Source organism: Nicotiana attenuata, unplaced genomic scaffold (assembly GCF_001879085.1).
Source record: "Nicotiana attenuata strain UT unplaced genomic scaffold, NIATTr2, whole genome shotgun sequence".
In the NCBI taxonomy this organism is placed as follows: Eukaryota; Viridiplantae; Streptophyta; class Magnoliopsida; order Solanales; family Solanaceae; genus Nicotiana; species Nicotiana attenuata.
Genome location: NW_017672551.1, coordinates 131425 through 147173, shown reverse-complemented (window position 1 = coordinate 147173; position 15749 = coordinate 131425). Strand labels below are relative to the sequence as shown.

At 40.5% G+C, this 15749-nt stretch overlaps 2 protein-coding genes across 2 annotated transcripts; one reads left to right on the top strand and one right to left on the bottom strand.

The window, feature by feature from the left end:
• Window positions 1-4068: 4068 nt before the first annotated feature.
• LOC109213643 lies at window positions 4069-9465 on the top strand. Its single transcript, XM_019377463.1, has 6 exons — window positions 4069-4305; window positions 6661-6721; window positions 6847-6982; window positions 7111-7435; window positions 8203-8331; window positions 8429-9465. The coding sequence occupies exons 1-6, from the start codon at window positions 4182-4184 to the stop codon at window positions 8878-8880; spliced, it is 1227 nt and encodes a 408-aa protein (XP_019233008.1). The 5' UTR covers window positions 4069-4181; the 3' UTR covers window positions 8881-9465.
• A 2106-nt stretch (window positions 9466-11571) lies between these two features.
• LOC109213641 (RING-H2 finger protein ATL8-like) lies at window positions 11572-12780 on the bottom strand. Its single transcript, XM_019377459.1, has one exon. It carries the CDS (start codon window positions 12601-12603, stop codon window positions 11965-11967), a length of 639 nt encoding a protein of 212 aa, XP_019233004.1. The 5' UTR covers window positions 12604-12780; the 3' UTR covers window positions 11572-11964.
• Between the last annotated feature and the right edge of the window lie 2969 nt (window positions 12781-15749).

Genomic DNA, 15749 nt, shown 5'->3' with positions numbered 1-15749 from the left:
GGCACGGTGCCCACCTCCCACAAGTTCTTGAAGATATCACGTTGAGCTTCGGGGTAAACCCAGAGTTCATGAGCCTGGCGGGGAGCAGCGACACGGCATGATCCAGCCTGGGCCCTCAACCGCTGATTCTCCTCCTCTAGGGCCGCAACCCGATCCGACAAGGCCAAAGTCTCCATGTCAGCAGCGCCAATCCGCTCCTCGAGCCTCGCCTCCTTAAGGGCCACAGTAGCTCTCTCCGACTCTCGCTCGGATTCATGCACGCGAATTGCCGCCTCCAAAGCCGCTACCCTCGCCGAAGCGTCCAACGCTGCCTCCTCCATACGCTTCAAATCAGCAAGCTTGCTTTCGAGCACAGCCAATTCCCACTCCATTCGGCATTCATCTCCATTGTTCTGGCCTGGCTCTGCTCCATTTCCAACTGCATTACTCGTAACTTGCCCTGCAGGTGCTCGCATGCCGCAGCAATCCCTTTGCCTATCTCAAGCTCCTCGTCCTTGAGGCGGATTTGCTCTTCGAGCTCGCTCTTGCTGCGGAGCGCCTGCATTAGCTCCTGGTCCTTCTTCTCCAACTCCTCGCCCAAAGCCCAATTGCGGGGATCAGTCCTTAATCGTTCGTGCAACTCACGGCACCTATCACGATAACGACGGTATTTTTCTAGCATCTGCAAAAATATCCTCGACCGGACATTAGCCCTGCGAATATTTTCTACCTCCAACATGTACGTCTGCAAAACAAGAAAGCAGTTAAACTAATGCTCATTCTGCAACGACGGAGGAACAAATCAAAATCAGATATAACATACCCGTAAGCCCATCACAGCTACTTCGTCCATTACCTCGACATCCGAAACATTCCTCAGGGACTCGTTTTCGGCCTCCGAACACAACAAGCTAAATTGTGGCACCAAGTTGCCTCCTTGTGTCAACAGGTTCACATCGGAGGGGATCTCAACAAGACGAGCCGACCCCTCCGCATTGACCACCGACCGAGTAATGCCCTCCTCGAACATTCGGACGTCATCGGGGTCCAAGTTAGACTCGGACTCGTACTCGTCGATCACTACTCCCTTCCCCCTCTCAGCTGCCGATGGTGCGGCGCGATCGCCCAAGGGTGGCAACGGTGCGCTCGAAGACACGACGACAGCATCAGGAACCCGACTCTCCGCCACAACGGGAAGTCCTACCTCACAAACAGCAGGGACTCCTGATTGGATCGCTACACCATCGGATTTCCCCTGGCTCTGACTAGTGGGATCAACCCTGACCACCTGCTCCCCCTCGGCGGTAGACGTCGCAACAACTCCTCCCTCTCGGTTTTCTGGGGGTAAATCCAAGTTGATCACCGCCGGAGGATTCCATCTCAAACCCTACCCTCCGCCTCTTTGTCGGCCCTTCTTCCTCCCCGGCTGATGGCGAGTCGTTCTGAGGACGGACGACACCAGACCGACCCTCCGGAGATACAGCCCTAGACAGCGCGGCCAAGGCCACAGACTCTACCGACGCCACCCTCGACGGATGAGATGCAGGTACCGCACTGATACGAGCAGACGCAGACGACCGACGGAAGGCTAGTTGAGGAGCCCTGACTCTGCGAATCCTCCCTGGCCACGGCAAACAACACAAAGGTAAGATCGAAACAAAAGCAAACGGGTAAAAAATAAGGGCGCTATCTCACCTGTAAGTCTCAGATGAAACGTCGAGCATGTACGAACTCCCGCCGTATGAGGAAGAATGTCCTCGACCCATTCTCGGATCCCCTCCAAAGGAGGCGGGGGTAACTTCTCGGCTGCAAAGCATCGAAATAGATCAATATTTACACGAGATATAAAGAAAACGAGACCAAAGTGGGTAGTCTACTAGATCAGGAAGAAGACTTACGGGCGAAATTCCACACTTCTGGAAACCCAGTCGGATCCGCTACGAGATGCTCGGTCCGCACTTAGAAAAAGTTATCGAAAAAACGGCGATTGGTCCTGTCGTCCATCTTGACCACTAAACCTTTCGACCCTCGGGGACGCGCATGGATCATAGTGCCGCGAATCTTTTGAGGAGCGAACAGGCTGAGCACGTGTCTCAGAGTGACCTCCCGACCGGCTAGCTCCGCGTACTTGATAAACATGAGGAACAACTTGTACAGGTAAGGAGAGAGTTGGGCAGGGCACACCTCATAATAGCGGCAGAAGTCGACCACCAACATCGCAAGTGGAAGTGTGTACCCCACTAAGAAGGGTTAAGCATAGAACGAACAGAACCCGGGACGGTCGATCTGGACCCTATCTTCTCTCTTCGCCGGCACCATCTCGACATAACCAGGAATACCCCATCGTGCCCTTAAATCCGCTATTCCGATCTCCCCTATGAGAGGAGGAATATTTACCTGCTCCGCACCACCATCGGCGCTGAAATCCACCACTGCCTTCCCCGGGCGGGATAAAATTTCCTCGATCGAAGGAACATCTTCGCACTCCATCGGTTCTACGTCTCCATCTGCCGAAGCAGGGTCCCCGGCCACCGGAGAGATAGTCGGAAGTCTACCGAAAGAAGAAGTTCCTGTCATTTTTAACTCACAAGAAGAGGAGGGAAGAACTTTGAGGAAGAAGCGAGAAAGCTCAAGATTATCGCGAGCAAAGGAGTCAAGAAGAGCTCAGGCTGATAGAAGGGGAGATATTCTGGGAATTCTCTCAAAGATAAGCAATAAAGTGCGAAAAACGAGTGGCAAACCCCTTCAATTTATAAGATACAAATTCTCCGGGACGCAAAAACCAACGGCCGCCGCCAGAACCTAGCACGGGCACGAAACGATTCAGCTCCTCAGGAACATGCGCCGCTGTGACCACCGATACAAAGCTACGTTTCGTTTATCAGCCGGCTCTTCGGTTTCGAAACTATCGTGACGACATAAGAAGCATTAAAGAGATGCCTACTGGCAGTTTCGAAATTTATAACACGACCGACAAAAAACGCGCGGATCTGACTCCCTCCACGATTATGCCGCATACATTATCTGTCCGCCGAGGTCGGTAAGATACGACCCCGACGAACGGAGGGACTAACTGTATTGGTCAGAATCCGACCATACGACCACAGCACCAAGGACCCCGTCCCGTCCCATCCTGCAGTAGCAGTCAGCAAATTCGAGGACGCCTAACGGCTGCTACTTATGACAGAAGTGTCGAGGTCGAGGCCCCCCACGAGCGGAGGTCATTTCCCCGACCCGGCCCAACAACGTGTGACCAGCATGAGGAATTTTGGGCTATAAATAGAAGGAAAAAGAACCCCTTAAGGGGGGGGGGGGGACTCCAGACCGGAGAAGAGAAGAAAGATACTCCTGGATTCTATCTCCGGGAAGAAACGGGGATTTCGATTGTAATTTCCTGAACCTCTCCGAGGGGAGGCAGACTGAGTTTCTGTAATCAATAAAAGCTTTCCAGGTGTTGTTTTAATCGATTCTTTTATCTATACTATTATGTTCTTCGATCCAGTATTAATTAATGTTCACTACGATTTACCCCTTCCTCTACATTGATTGATTTGCTTAAAAAGTATTAAACTACTTTTGAGTCAAACAATGTTCGTATAAAGCTAAGATGACATGTTAAAATAAATATTTAAAAAGTCTTTAATTGTTTTATATTTTAATTTTACCTTTAATGACATGCTCTTATAAAGATAATGGCATGTTAAAAAACATAAAATTCTTATCATCTTATAGTATATAGTTACATTACTTTATACAACAAACGTTTTTCTTTTTTCTTAAATTTTGTGCCTAATCAATTACGATACAAATTTTATCTGTACCCGATACTTACACTAACTATATCAACTTATTATGGTTAAGTAATTATATACATTAATTAATTGAGTGAAAGAAGTTTATGTGTGTTATATTAATGTAAACTTTTGGTGTGAGTAAGTTTTTAACGTCAAACACTATCATATTCCTCTCATTTCAACTTGATACGTAATTTTAAAAAGATTTTTTTTTGAATCTTATGATTTTAAATAATTATATGGCCATAATTTTTTTTATTAAAAGGTGAAATAAGAAATTTAAAGTTAAATTATCTTAAAACATAAAATTATGTTAGAAGGGCAACAATTTTAACAAAGTGTTGCAGCGATCGCATCTACTACAACGAAAGAGTAAGCAGTGGAATCTCCGCAGTGAAAGAACCAAAAATGGATCAACAACAGCAAGAGCAGCAGCAGAACCCTACAAAAGTTGACGATAAATCGCTGGAAAAGAAGCCAGGAATCATAATTCTTGGATCTCCCAACGTCGGCAAACGTACCCTTCTCTCCCGTAAGTAAACTTACCCTCTTTTCTCTTTAATATTCTTAGTTCAGTTCAATCCCCATTTCTCTTTTGCTGTTATGTGTAGTTGAATTGTAATAAAAATGTCGAATATAGCAGAATAGGTATATATGATTTATATAGTCGACCCAACTAATCCCTTTTTATTAATCCTGGTGTATTTGTGTCTAATTGGGGTAATTCTGATTTAGGCCGCATTCAACTATATGCATTAATTGTTGTTGTTTTTGTTTTTCTTTTGAAAATATCTTAAATCTGAGTTCAATTCAACTCCATGTTTCCTTTGCTATTATGTTTAGTTGAATTGTAATAAAATAAACCGAAAAGAGCGGAATAAATACAGATTATTCATAAAGAGAGCAGTGTTTTAAAAGGCTTTTTTGAGAGTCGGGGCTCGCCGAGGGGCGGGGCACGCGTGGGGCTTACTTCTGTGAGGCTTATGCCTCAAGCGCCCGGCTGTGCGCCCTAAACACACCTAATGCCCAACGCTCGGGGCTCGCCCAACCGTTATTACTCAAATCATGTGTTAAATTTCCTAATTATCACTATTGACCCTCGAAATTCTTTAACAAATGAATGATTAAAATTTTATTCATCTATAGGAATATGAAGATTGAGGGTAACTCAAATAACTAGTCATAATATTGCATATTTACCAATTGCAAACAGCATAAAGGTTCCTCACCTCATAGTAGGTAAAACGCCCGCTTCACGCCCCCACCTTTTGAAATATTGGAGAGGTTGACATTGACTGATACATAAAGTTGTAATCTTTAATCTTTTTATATGAATCTTGGTGTATTGTGTTTAGTTGGGGTAATTCCTATTTGGGTCGAGTTCATCTTTCTTGTTGCATACTGATGATTCATATAGTCGACCCAACTAATTTGGCAATGAGATGTTGATTGATACATAAAGTTGTAATCTTTAATTTTTTTTTTTTGCAAGTCCTAGTGTATTTGAGTTAATTGGGGTAATTCCAATTTGGGTCAAGTTCAACTTTCTTGTTGCTTTTGTTTTTGTTGTTTTTGTTTTAGTTTGAAATGTCTGAGGAGTTTTAACTGCTTCTAGGGTAGTAGAGGCGTTGGAAGGATTGTAAGCATTTCCACATCCATGTCGTTTTGTGGGTCTCCATCCTTCTGCGAAGCTTAATTTGTTGTTGAAGATTGAATTATGTGAGATCGAAATACTTGTCGAGCCAACTAAGTTGATACTGAGACATTGTTGATGCATAAAGTTGTATATACGAATCCTTGTTTATTTGTGTTCAATTTGGGCAATTCCTTTTCAGCAAGGCTCATCTTTCTTGTTGGGTTTATTTTTGTTGTTTTTGTTTTCTTTTGAAACTTATATTAGATTTTTAGCTGGCTTCTCCATTCTTCTGTGAAGCTTAAACCATTGATGAGGTTACGGAAAGAAATGAAGTTTAGAGAATGAGATCAACTATCACCTTACCTTACACATATGTGAAAGTGGGAAAAAGGAGTCTTTTTGATGTATTCCTTAGGTTCATTAATATGAAAGGGGGAAAATCGAGCATAAGATGTATATAGAAATAGAGTCTTATGCAAGTATATGAAAGGGGAAACCAAATAGTCTTATGCAAATGTACTTTCCTTTTAGGGGTTAAAACTAGTCCATTACTGGTTCTTGGATTCTCAGTGTAATCCGACAAGTGGGGTCTGAGGAGGGTAGGATGTACGCAGCCTTACCCCTACCCTGGAAGGGCAAATGACCCAATGCTTATAGTTTGTCCTGTTAATCGAGTCCTGAAAAAGACAGGGATGTGACTTGCTACTTTGACTTGCTAATTAGTCCAAAATGCTATTCGACTTGATACTTTGTTGGAAAAGATCGGGATTAAGCAAAAAGTCCCTAAAGACTTGGACTATCATACCCCTTTCCATCTGGCGGACTAAAGAGAGAAACAACAGATTTTTTGAAGGCAAAATTAGTAACAGCCTTTAAAATAGATGCATCTCTTTGTTAGCTTTTTGGTGCAATCTTGCCGCTGTACATGATGTAGATGCAATAATTGATCTATTAGGGGAATTGCAATAAGAACAACAACAATATAACAACAACAACAACATACCAGTGTTATCCCACATACTAGGGTCTGGGGAGGGTAGTGTGTCCGCAGACGTTTTCCCTACCTTGTGGAGGTAGAGAGGATGTTTCCAATACACCTTCTGCTCTATTAGGGGAATTGCGCTCTTTGTAATTATCTTTTGTAGCACTGGCTCAGTGTATGTTTTCCATTTATAAAAATTATCTTATCTGTGGAGGTGATTCTATTTCATATAGCATTGCCAGATAATTTTCAATTTTTATTAAATGCAGGATTACTTTCAACAGATTCTGAAGATGCCTTTGATTCATCTTCTGACATCCTAGCCTATCCGTAAGTTAACAAAGTATATCCCCCTTCCCCTTGATTAGCTATATTGTTGTAATTTGTAAAAGATGCTCTAGTATCTAGGACTCTCTTTTTATGTTAATATTATGCATCATTGAGTTGTTGACCAGATGGACAATCAACACGAAGTATTATAATGCTGATGTTTCTATTTGGATGGCCCATCTGCATGAGGACTTCTCCATTGGAGCTTTGCCATCTTTTGACCAGCTTATTGCATTGGTGTTGGTCTTCGACGTTAGTGATGTAAGCCTGACCTTTTCCTTTCCTCCGTTTCATTTCCTACTTTACGAAAGCTTCTGTGAAGGGTGATCCACGAGATTATAGACTCAACTTTCAGAAATCTGATGACTTCTCTCTGCCACCATCTGCAGCTCTCATCTTTTGTTGCACTGAAAGATTGGGTTTCCCGCACCGACATCCTTAAGTTTGAGATTTTGTTATGCATTGGCAACAAAGTGGACCTTCTTCCTGGTCATTCAGCTCATGTTGAATACAGACGACGCCTGTTAAAATGTGCAGACTCCTCTGGTAGACCTTATACAGAATGGGACTATGGAATTTCTGAAACAGAAGGAAGCACCTTATTAGGAGATGATGAGACATCATTGGAGATTAAGAAGTCCTGCTTAGATTGGTGCCTCGAACACAACATAGAATATGTTGAAGCCTGTGCATCAAATGTTGATTTTGACAAATGTATGTCTCTTGTTTTTGTCATGAGATTTCTATCATTCTTTGTCACCACTTTTCTTAATCCCCTGTTTTTGAATCTTTTATATTAAACGATAAAATCCTTTGCTGCATCCACTTATATACGGGAGAAGAATTTAGGTGGCTAAGGTCATCTATTCCGCTTTTTTGGTCATATAATTGCTAACGGGAGTGTCTGAAGGTTCCCATTAGAGAATTTTATTCACTTTAATTCCAAGTTATTTATACCATTGATGAGATCTATGACTGTCTACACATTGTAGGTTTTCGTAGTCTAGATCCACTTGGATTCTTTTGTCGTACCAAGGTTGTCTGTTGGTGTTAAATCTGTATTTAGAAAGATATTTGCTTGAACATGTCTCAGGGTATACATTTGTGTTAATCTGCATATTGGCGATCTACTGTATAATAAAATTGGAAAAATCTGTAATGTTATGGTCAGCTGCATGCCCCAATAGTTCACTCCCTCGGTCTAAATGCCCACGTTAATATCATTCACGAAAAATCCACGATACAACAGATTTTGTGATACCAGTTGCTGCAAAGCTTTGGGATATGATGTCACATCGCGGCGTCATGCCTGCTCCATTTTGCAACCAATTATGTTTCATAACTTTTGATACTCTTCTTATTGTATTCATGAGCTGGTTCTGGTTTACCTTTTCAATGATGCAAGCCGAAATGGAAGTGTTCTTCCTCCTCTTTTAACTTTTACTCTTTAGAGTTCAGTTATAATAATATGTTTTTTACAGGTCTTTCTGTGGATGGTGATTCTCAGGGCGTTGAACGGCTCTTTGGGGCACTTTCAGCTTATATGTGGCCTGGAATGATCTTGAAGTCTGGTGATAGGATTACTGAACCTTCATTACCTGAAGCGCAAGGTTTTAATATTTCTGTCGATGATGCAATTTTCCCTTTTTATACCTTTTTGAGGGCTTATTCAAATGACCGAATGTTTTTCTGTGGCTCACCTTTCAGAATTGTCAGATGAAGAATCTGATTTTGAACTTGAATACGAAATCTTATCTGCTGGCTCAGCCGATCCCTGGGATGACACAGATTTAGGATGGGTATCTGCAGATGTTCCCGGTGAAACCAGTGGAACAAAGGAATCAGTTCCCAATGGAAAGAGTGGAACCGAGTTAATTGGACGAGAAATGCTACCGTCATCATCTGTGTCTCAATTGGAAGGAGAAAGTGAAAGAAAAGAAATGCCCAGAGCAGATGTAGCTGCTGGTGATTTAGAGGATGATAAAGGAACAGCATTTGATTTTGAGAATTTGGAGCAGTTAATGTCGGAGATAGGGAATGTTCGAGACAGCTTGAGGTTAATGCCAGACTTCCAAAGGAGGGAAATGGCTGCAAACTTGGCAATGAAAATGGCGGCCATGTTTGGTGATAGCAGTGGAGATGAAGGAGGATTTGATTGATAGGAGACGCTCTATAAAGTTCACTGATCAAGAATACCCGTCAGTTTCACTTCTTACAAAGCTGTTCATAAACTAAAGGAATCTGATAACCGCGTTGTGCATTCATGTGAGGTAAGATCGCTGAGCTATCTGTCAAAGATCTCTGCTACAGAATTCAATGCTTTATTTCTGTGTGGTTATGATCCAAAGACAGAGAAATATTTACAAGTCCTAACAAGTGATTGGAGATGGTAGAAATGTTTCGAGCTTGTTTGGTTTCTATGTAGTTTTCAGATTGACCTCCTAGAAACGATGTGCGTGTTGTTAGCAAGTTTAGTATGTTATGTTATGAGACCAGCAGTGATTATATTTATCGAACTTCTGATTAGTTATGAGAATTAGCTGTTTTCTCTTGTGGGCAAACCTTAGAGGAAACGGTGCTACTGTATGGAGATTTGTCTAGAGAAAGATCATGGATTACATATAGTAGGATTGTACTCATTCTGATCGCACTAACTCTAAATTGTGAATCCTTATATGGTTTTGTCTAACTATTTAACAGTGTTTAGCAGTGAGTTTCTTCTCGCTGTTCCCATTTGCCTTATATCCTGGTGATATATTTCAAGTCCACTAAAATTTTCACCTCATATAGATGTTCCCTGCTTCTTGTCTCAAATGAAGTTTTTTCACAGAGTGGTTTCTGGTTTTATATGAAGGCAACGAAAAACCAAGTTCCTAAAAGGGATGTGTGTCACACTCATTTTTATCTTGGTATGTCGCTATACTGTGGGCCTTCATTCTTGAAAGGGCAAAAAGTAGCATTCACTTTGTTTATGGAAAGGAAAGAGAAGATCTTCGAATATTTTATCCAGATCACTTTGTTATGTTTTCCAATCGCGTTTGAAATCTCTTTGACATATATGCTTTCACTCAAGGAGGTGGGAACAGCGTTGGACAAATATGGCCATATTGTACCTCATTCTCGTCTTCAATAGGTCTGCTCTTCCTTTTTTGGGAGCGTACGAAACTTTCCGCCAGCAGCCTTGTGGTTTAGAAGCTGTCAAACTGCTACTAGTGGAAGTTAATAGTGTGAAATGAACAGGTAAGAGATGAAGTTTCTTAAAGTGATGAGCTCAAAACCTTAGTGCAGGTCTTATTCACCCAGATATAGAAAGGTCTTAGAGTAGAACTGATATATCTTATGCACTTATTCTGTCTTACTATCCAAACCCCTTTTATATGCAGTATCCTTCTGCTTGTTCTAGTGGTTACTTGCATGAAATAATTGATTATTGGGAATCTTTGCTAGATTTGTTTCCAACTTTCCATTCACCTACACAAGTTGATGATATTGACTATTGACATATACAAGTTGAGAAGATTCACCTTTAGTTGCCTTTTAACTCAATTATTGCTTTATAACACAATGAAATGATAGGTAGTATTTGTGATAAGTGGGTTTCTTCTCTATCTATACATATCCTTTTGGTTCATTGCTTTTTGGCAGAAATGGGATTGGTCTACAATTGTTTCCTGTATAGAAGCATCTTTAGCTTTGGGAATGACTAAAAAAAGGGCAGTCCGATGCACTAAACTCTCGCTATGCGCGGGGTTCGGAAAAGGGCCGGACCACAAGGGTGATCTGGATGCTAAAACACTTACTCCCAACTAATGTTTTTGTTAGATTGATTAATCAATCGACTAACCTCAATTCCAAAAAGCTAAAGTCCGTTTTTATAGATCTCTTTATTACCAAAAAAAACAAGATAATTCAGAGCATGTGAAAAGGAGAAACACATATGCCTCAGTTAGGAGGTGTGAGAGGTTAGCTTTAGTGGGCCTAAGAAGTACTGGGAGAGATAATTAGGTAAGATATGAAACAACTTCAGCTTCTCTTCATAGGAGGGTGTGGAGATCGAGAATTAGGGTAGAAGGTTAGTAGGTAGTCGAATATTTTTCTTTTACTTTTCCAAATCGGTAGTATTAGTGTTAATATGGTATCTTTCTTATACTTAGATTGTTATTACTAACTGCTTGTTGCCACTGCTTTTTTTCTTGAGCCAAGGGTCTATCGTAAACAGTCTTTCTGCCCTCCAAAAGTAGGGGTAAAGTCTGCATACACATTACCCTTCGTCAACCTTACTTGTGGGAATTCACTGGGTGTATTGTTGTTGTTGTTACTTCCGTTTATTCAGAATTCAATTTTGTCTTTTAAGGCAAACAATGTCTTCATTCTTTTAAGGGAAATTATCTAATGCGATTGCTTGCGCAATGTCTGAAAAGTTGATAATATTTGTTCTTTTTATAAAGGAGTAAATGATCTCATTTGTTAACTTTTATTTAATGATTTGAGTTTAAATAGTGAAACACTAACTAAATCTTGTATTGAAAGAGCAAAAAATATGGATTTAATTCGACTCACGTATCAGTTTCTCAACAATTGAGAGTAATATTTTCCTTTAGCATGGATAGCCAAAAGAGAAAAAAAGAAAATAAGGCACCTTCTTACACTCTTATTGTAGTTGAATGGTAAATATTCCTTTATTCTTTTTTTTAACTAAAGATTAGGTACGAGCTTTGAATATGAAGCCACTCTAACTTTCCCTAATGTATTTTCCAATACGAATTCGAATTTAATTGCGTCCCAATATGAACACCGAATACCGAATAAAAAACCAAAACAAAAGATGAAGATTGTCGAAATTAACGAGAGATTTCGAATTTAACCTCTATTAATAAAAAAATACTTCCTGGCAAGAGTTTTCCCCTTTTCTAGTGTCAGACATTTCACATAAATTCGGACTAATAGGAACAATTTCACCTTTAATGTCGATATTTCACATAAATCACAAACTAATCGGACCAATAAATTTCAGATTTAGCCGAAAATTAAAAAAAAAAAAAAGTACTCCTGCAGCTTTCTTCGGGTCAATTATTCCATTTTTGTCACCTTCTACACTATCATTTACAATCAGAACCGGAATATCTTCAACCTTATCCAATTCTCCTCGAGCTCATGTGGGCCCCTTTTCCAACATCGGACAAAAGTCCGTTACCGTTTTACAGTTACGATAATGGTCGGTAACACTTTACGTGTTAACTCCGTTACTTTTCCGTTTTCTTACAGCCAAAGGTTACTTCGCTTGTACTGGAAGATATATCACAAGAGCGAGATTCGGCCGGTGGTAGAATTGAACCACTGTTGGAGTCTCCGGAAAATGGAGGAAGTTCGCCGCACTTCCGGCACCGAGAACGAGTACCGACGAGGATCTGCCGGCAGGAAGGACACGACGCGTGCGACGCAAGCCACGTGTCCACACACTGGAGGTGGAACACGTGTCCGCAATGCGGCAGCACGCGTATTTCATCTCCCTGAACGTACTCGACCAGACAAATCGCGCACTCCGCCGTGACCGGCGGCGCACCGTTCGCCGTACCGGTGAAAGAAGGATCGTACTTGTACTTCGGCAAAGACTTTAAAACTTTCTTCTTCAAGCCTTTGTTCGCCGGCGGCATATTTTCCGGCGCGTCTCGCCGGAGCCAAGTGCAACGAGCTACTACAATGAGACCTGAGACACAGATTACTGCACAGAGTAAAGCGGCTAAGATGACGACAAAGTCGGATTCCGCTGTCACAGAATACGGTGGCTCAGCCTCCCCTTCCACCGCAGCAGGAGTTGGCGGCGGCGGTGAAGTGGAGGATGAGTTGGTGGTGGTTAGCAGAAATCTAGGTGGTCGAGTCATAATTTAGCGACAGATGTAATAATTAAGGCAAAGGTCTTTTATATTTCAAGAGGAAGTTGAAATGTCGTTAAGGATAAAGGACAGAGTTAGCTAAGATATATATAACTGTCAGGTCAGCTATGGATATTATAAATATATATTGGGCAGATGGAGTTGTTGTGAGGGTTGAAGGGAAGGTGCTTTAGGGTGGTAGGGGAAGACAATCTAAAGCTCTATGTAAAAATATAAAAAAGTAAAAATTAAATAAAAAATAGTAAGTAAAAAATAAAAATTGACGTATCACCTAAATCAATACTAAAAGTTAGCTAATATGGTAAGTATTGTCTAACACTACATAAAGAGACAATTGACACCAAATCTTAGCCATCTGGGCATAATTTTCACTAAGGGGATTTAAAAAAATAATTAAAAAAAGTAAACATACGAAGAAATTAAGGTGATTAACATATTATATATATATATATATATATATATATATATATATATATATATATATATGTATATATTTATATATATGTCGCCCCTTTTTCTCGCGAAATCGGGTTTCGACACGTGACAACTCTTTTAAAGGAAGGGTGTTAAAAGAGAGAGTCGCCACCGTTTAAGGTGCGTTAGGGCACCTATTTGCAGATAACTCTGTTTGACTAGTTTGCGTCACCAAAAATTGGGTAAGGGCTCGAAATTACCTCAAAGAGAAGGTGTTAGGCACTCTTCGAGGTCCACAACTGTGGTTCCTGGCCGAACTTGAATTATATGAATTAGTCTATGTGATCAAATAAACGAAGAGAGAGCACAAAAATTTAAGAACTTTATTATAAATAGTTTTNGGTTCCTAAGTTTTTTTAGCCTAAAGGATCACCCCGTGCAATATTCGTAACTCCCTCCAGATGGGGTGTTACTCGTATTATTCAGCGGGCACAGACTATCATCTCCTGCTACCCGATTACTATCTTTAAGTTGTTACCTAAAGTGCACTATTTGGTTCTAAACCGAGCCTTATGCGTGCACTACCCGTCCCATGCCTATGGTCCAGGAGGCGTTTGGACCTCTATTTTGGGTGGTTCTAGACTTAACTTAGGTTGCTCAAAATGAGAAAACTAGGCGACATACAAAACAAGTTGGACTTCATATAAAAGTAGTCAAGGGCTCAAGTTAGCCTCCACACTTAGACAACAAATGCACGCGAACAAGTTAGGCATTTGACAGTTTCAGAATTGAGACGAGTTAAAGCCATTAAGCCCTATAGACATGATTTCTATGCGACTATACAGTTTAGGAGTATTTGGTATTACACACTAGGGGTGTGCATTCTAATCGGTTTATCGATAAATCGAATCGATTATTTGTTATCGGTTTATCGATTTATCGCTTTCGAAATTTTCCTTATCGAGTTATCGATTTCGATTTCGATTTTGTCCTCTTCGGTTATCGGTTTATCGATAAACTGATAAGATATACTAAAAAGATAATTTTTTTTTTATTATTCTATAATACCCTTTCCCTTACCCTAAGTCCATAACCCTATTATTTCCTCTACCACATTTAAGGAATGATCATATTTAAAGCTCAAGGGAATGAAGTTCAAATTAATGGAAAACAAAATTAGCCGTGATGATGTATTTTGTTTTGTTTTATTTTTTATACAGTTGGAGTGTTGGTGGCATACACTTGATCCCTTACTTTAGTTTTGTTGGATGTGCTTGTTGACACAATTTTTATGTTATAAACGGTGTTCGTCTTATTTTAGCTTCTTTTTGTCCATATTAGTTAGGCGTGTTTATAGCGATATACTTTCCGTGAAATCCCGCAAATTTTCTTATTGTTGTAATCGATAACCGAATCGACAAGCCCCAAAAATCGATAAATCGAAATCGAAAAAATTGAAACCTTATTGAAACGATAACGATAAGCATAAGTACAAATCGATAATCGATAAGTAATTATCGATAAGGGTCAAAATCGAATCGATAAATCGAATGCACACCCGTATTACTCACTGATTATTGAGACTACAGGTTATAAGTGGTTTAACCTATATGCATGATCTCTAGGTGATTTATGCAGTAGGGACAATAAAACTTATTGGAAATGCTCAAAATTACTTATGCTTCCTAATAATCGCGTGGATAACAACGTTTGAAGAGCGAGTAGTGATGTCCTATAGGCATGATTTCTAGAGACTGGCAATTGGGACTGATCCTCATATATTTAACTCCTATGGGCTTTCTAAAGGTTGACAGTTTGAGCTGATTTTATACATATTTAGTTTCTGTAGGCATGCTTTCTAAAGGACAGTGTGATGCAACAACGAATTTAAGTAATTAAAGTCCTATAGGCATGATATCTATTGAGCGTGGTGCATATTGAAAAGGGTGTTATTAGCATTCATTCCCTATAGGCATGACATCTAATAATCGGGCAGAAGTAGACATAAGAGCAGGTAAAATATTTAGTCCAACGATCATCCTTTTGAATAATGTGTAGGTATTAGGAAAGTTGAGTGAAGTGTGTGATTTCCTATAGGAATGGTTTCTAAGTTGACAAAAAAAAATATTATACATCTTATTCTAGTGAATAATTGAGTAGTCATGCAAAGTGTTCACTTCATGATGTCTATAACCACGCAACAGTAGACATAGCGCCTGAATAGTAAACAAGTAGGGTGTGTGTTGATCACTGCCAACTCCGCACCACTAAAAAGTAGCGAGAGAGGGTCGCAATAGCTTTTACCCGATTTTGGGTCGGGATCTAATCCACAGAGAGCTAGGATTGGAATCGAGTATCTATTTAGCTTAGGATTGCGTGTGTGCTCTTAATTGGTCTTCTATTCATTTTTGGATTTTTTTTATAATTCTATTTTTATCAAACTACTAATTGAAAATGCAACTAGATTAAGCTAAGAGATAATTGCTACAAGTTGTATCTAATAGTTTAAAAGGCACTAGGGTAGTGACCTTTACCTAGGTGGCTAATTGACGGGTAATTGCACCTAAGGCTCGATTGACATGATTGGGAAAATATGTTATAATCGTTACTCAATACTACCCACTCTACACCTCTCGGTAGAAAGTGTGGTTTTGCCCAATTGACTCTCTCGAGACCAATTGGGTATGCATATATGCCCGAGCAACTAGGGTTCAAGTCGG

What these genes read in the sequence shown, in the direction of transcription:
- LOC109213643 (XM_019377463.1), top strand. Translation starts at nt 4,182, where the DNA reads ATGGATCAACAACAGCAAGAGCAGCAGCAGAACCCTACAAAAGTTGAC. An exon ending in AAATGTTGATTTTGACAAAT is followed by an intron (nt 7,436 to 8,202) that starts GTATGTCTCTTG and finishes TGTTTTTTACAG; the next exon opens with GTCTTTCTGTGGATGGTGAT. An exon ending in TTCATTACCTGAAGCGCAAG is followed by an intron (nt 8,332 to 8,428) that starts GTTTTAATATTT and finishes CTCACCTTTCAG; the next exon opens with AATTGTCAGATGAAGAATCT.
- LOC109213641 (XM_019377459.1), bottom strand. Translation starts at nt 12,603, where the DNA reads ATGACTCGACCACCTAGATTTCTGCTAACCACCACCAACTCATCCTCC.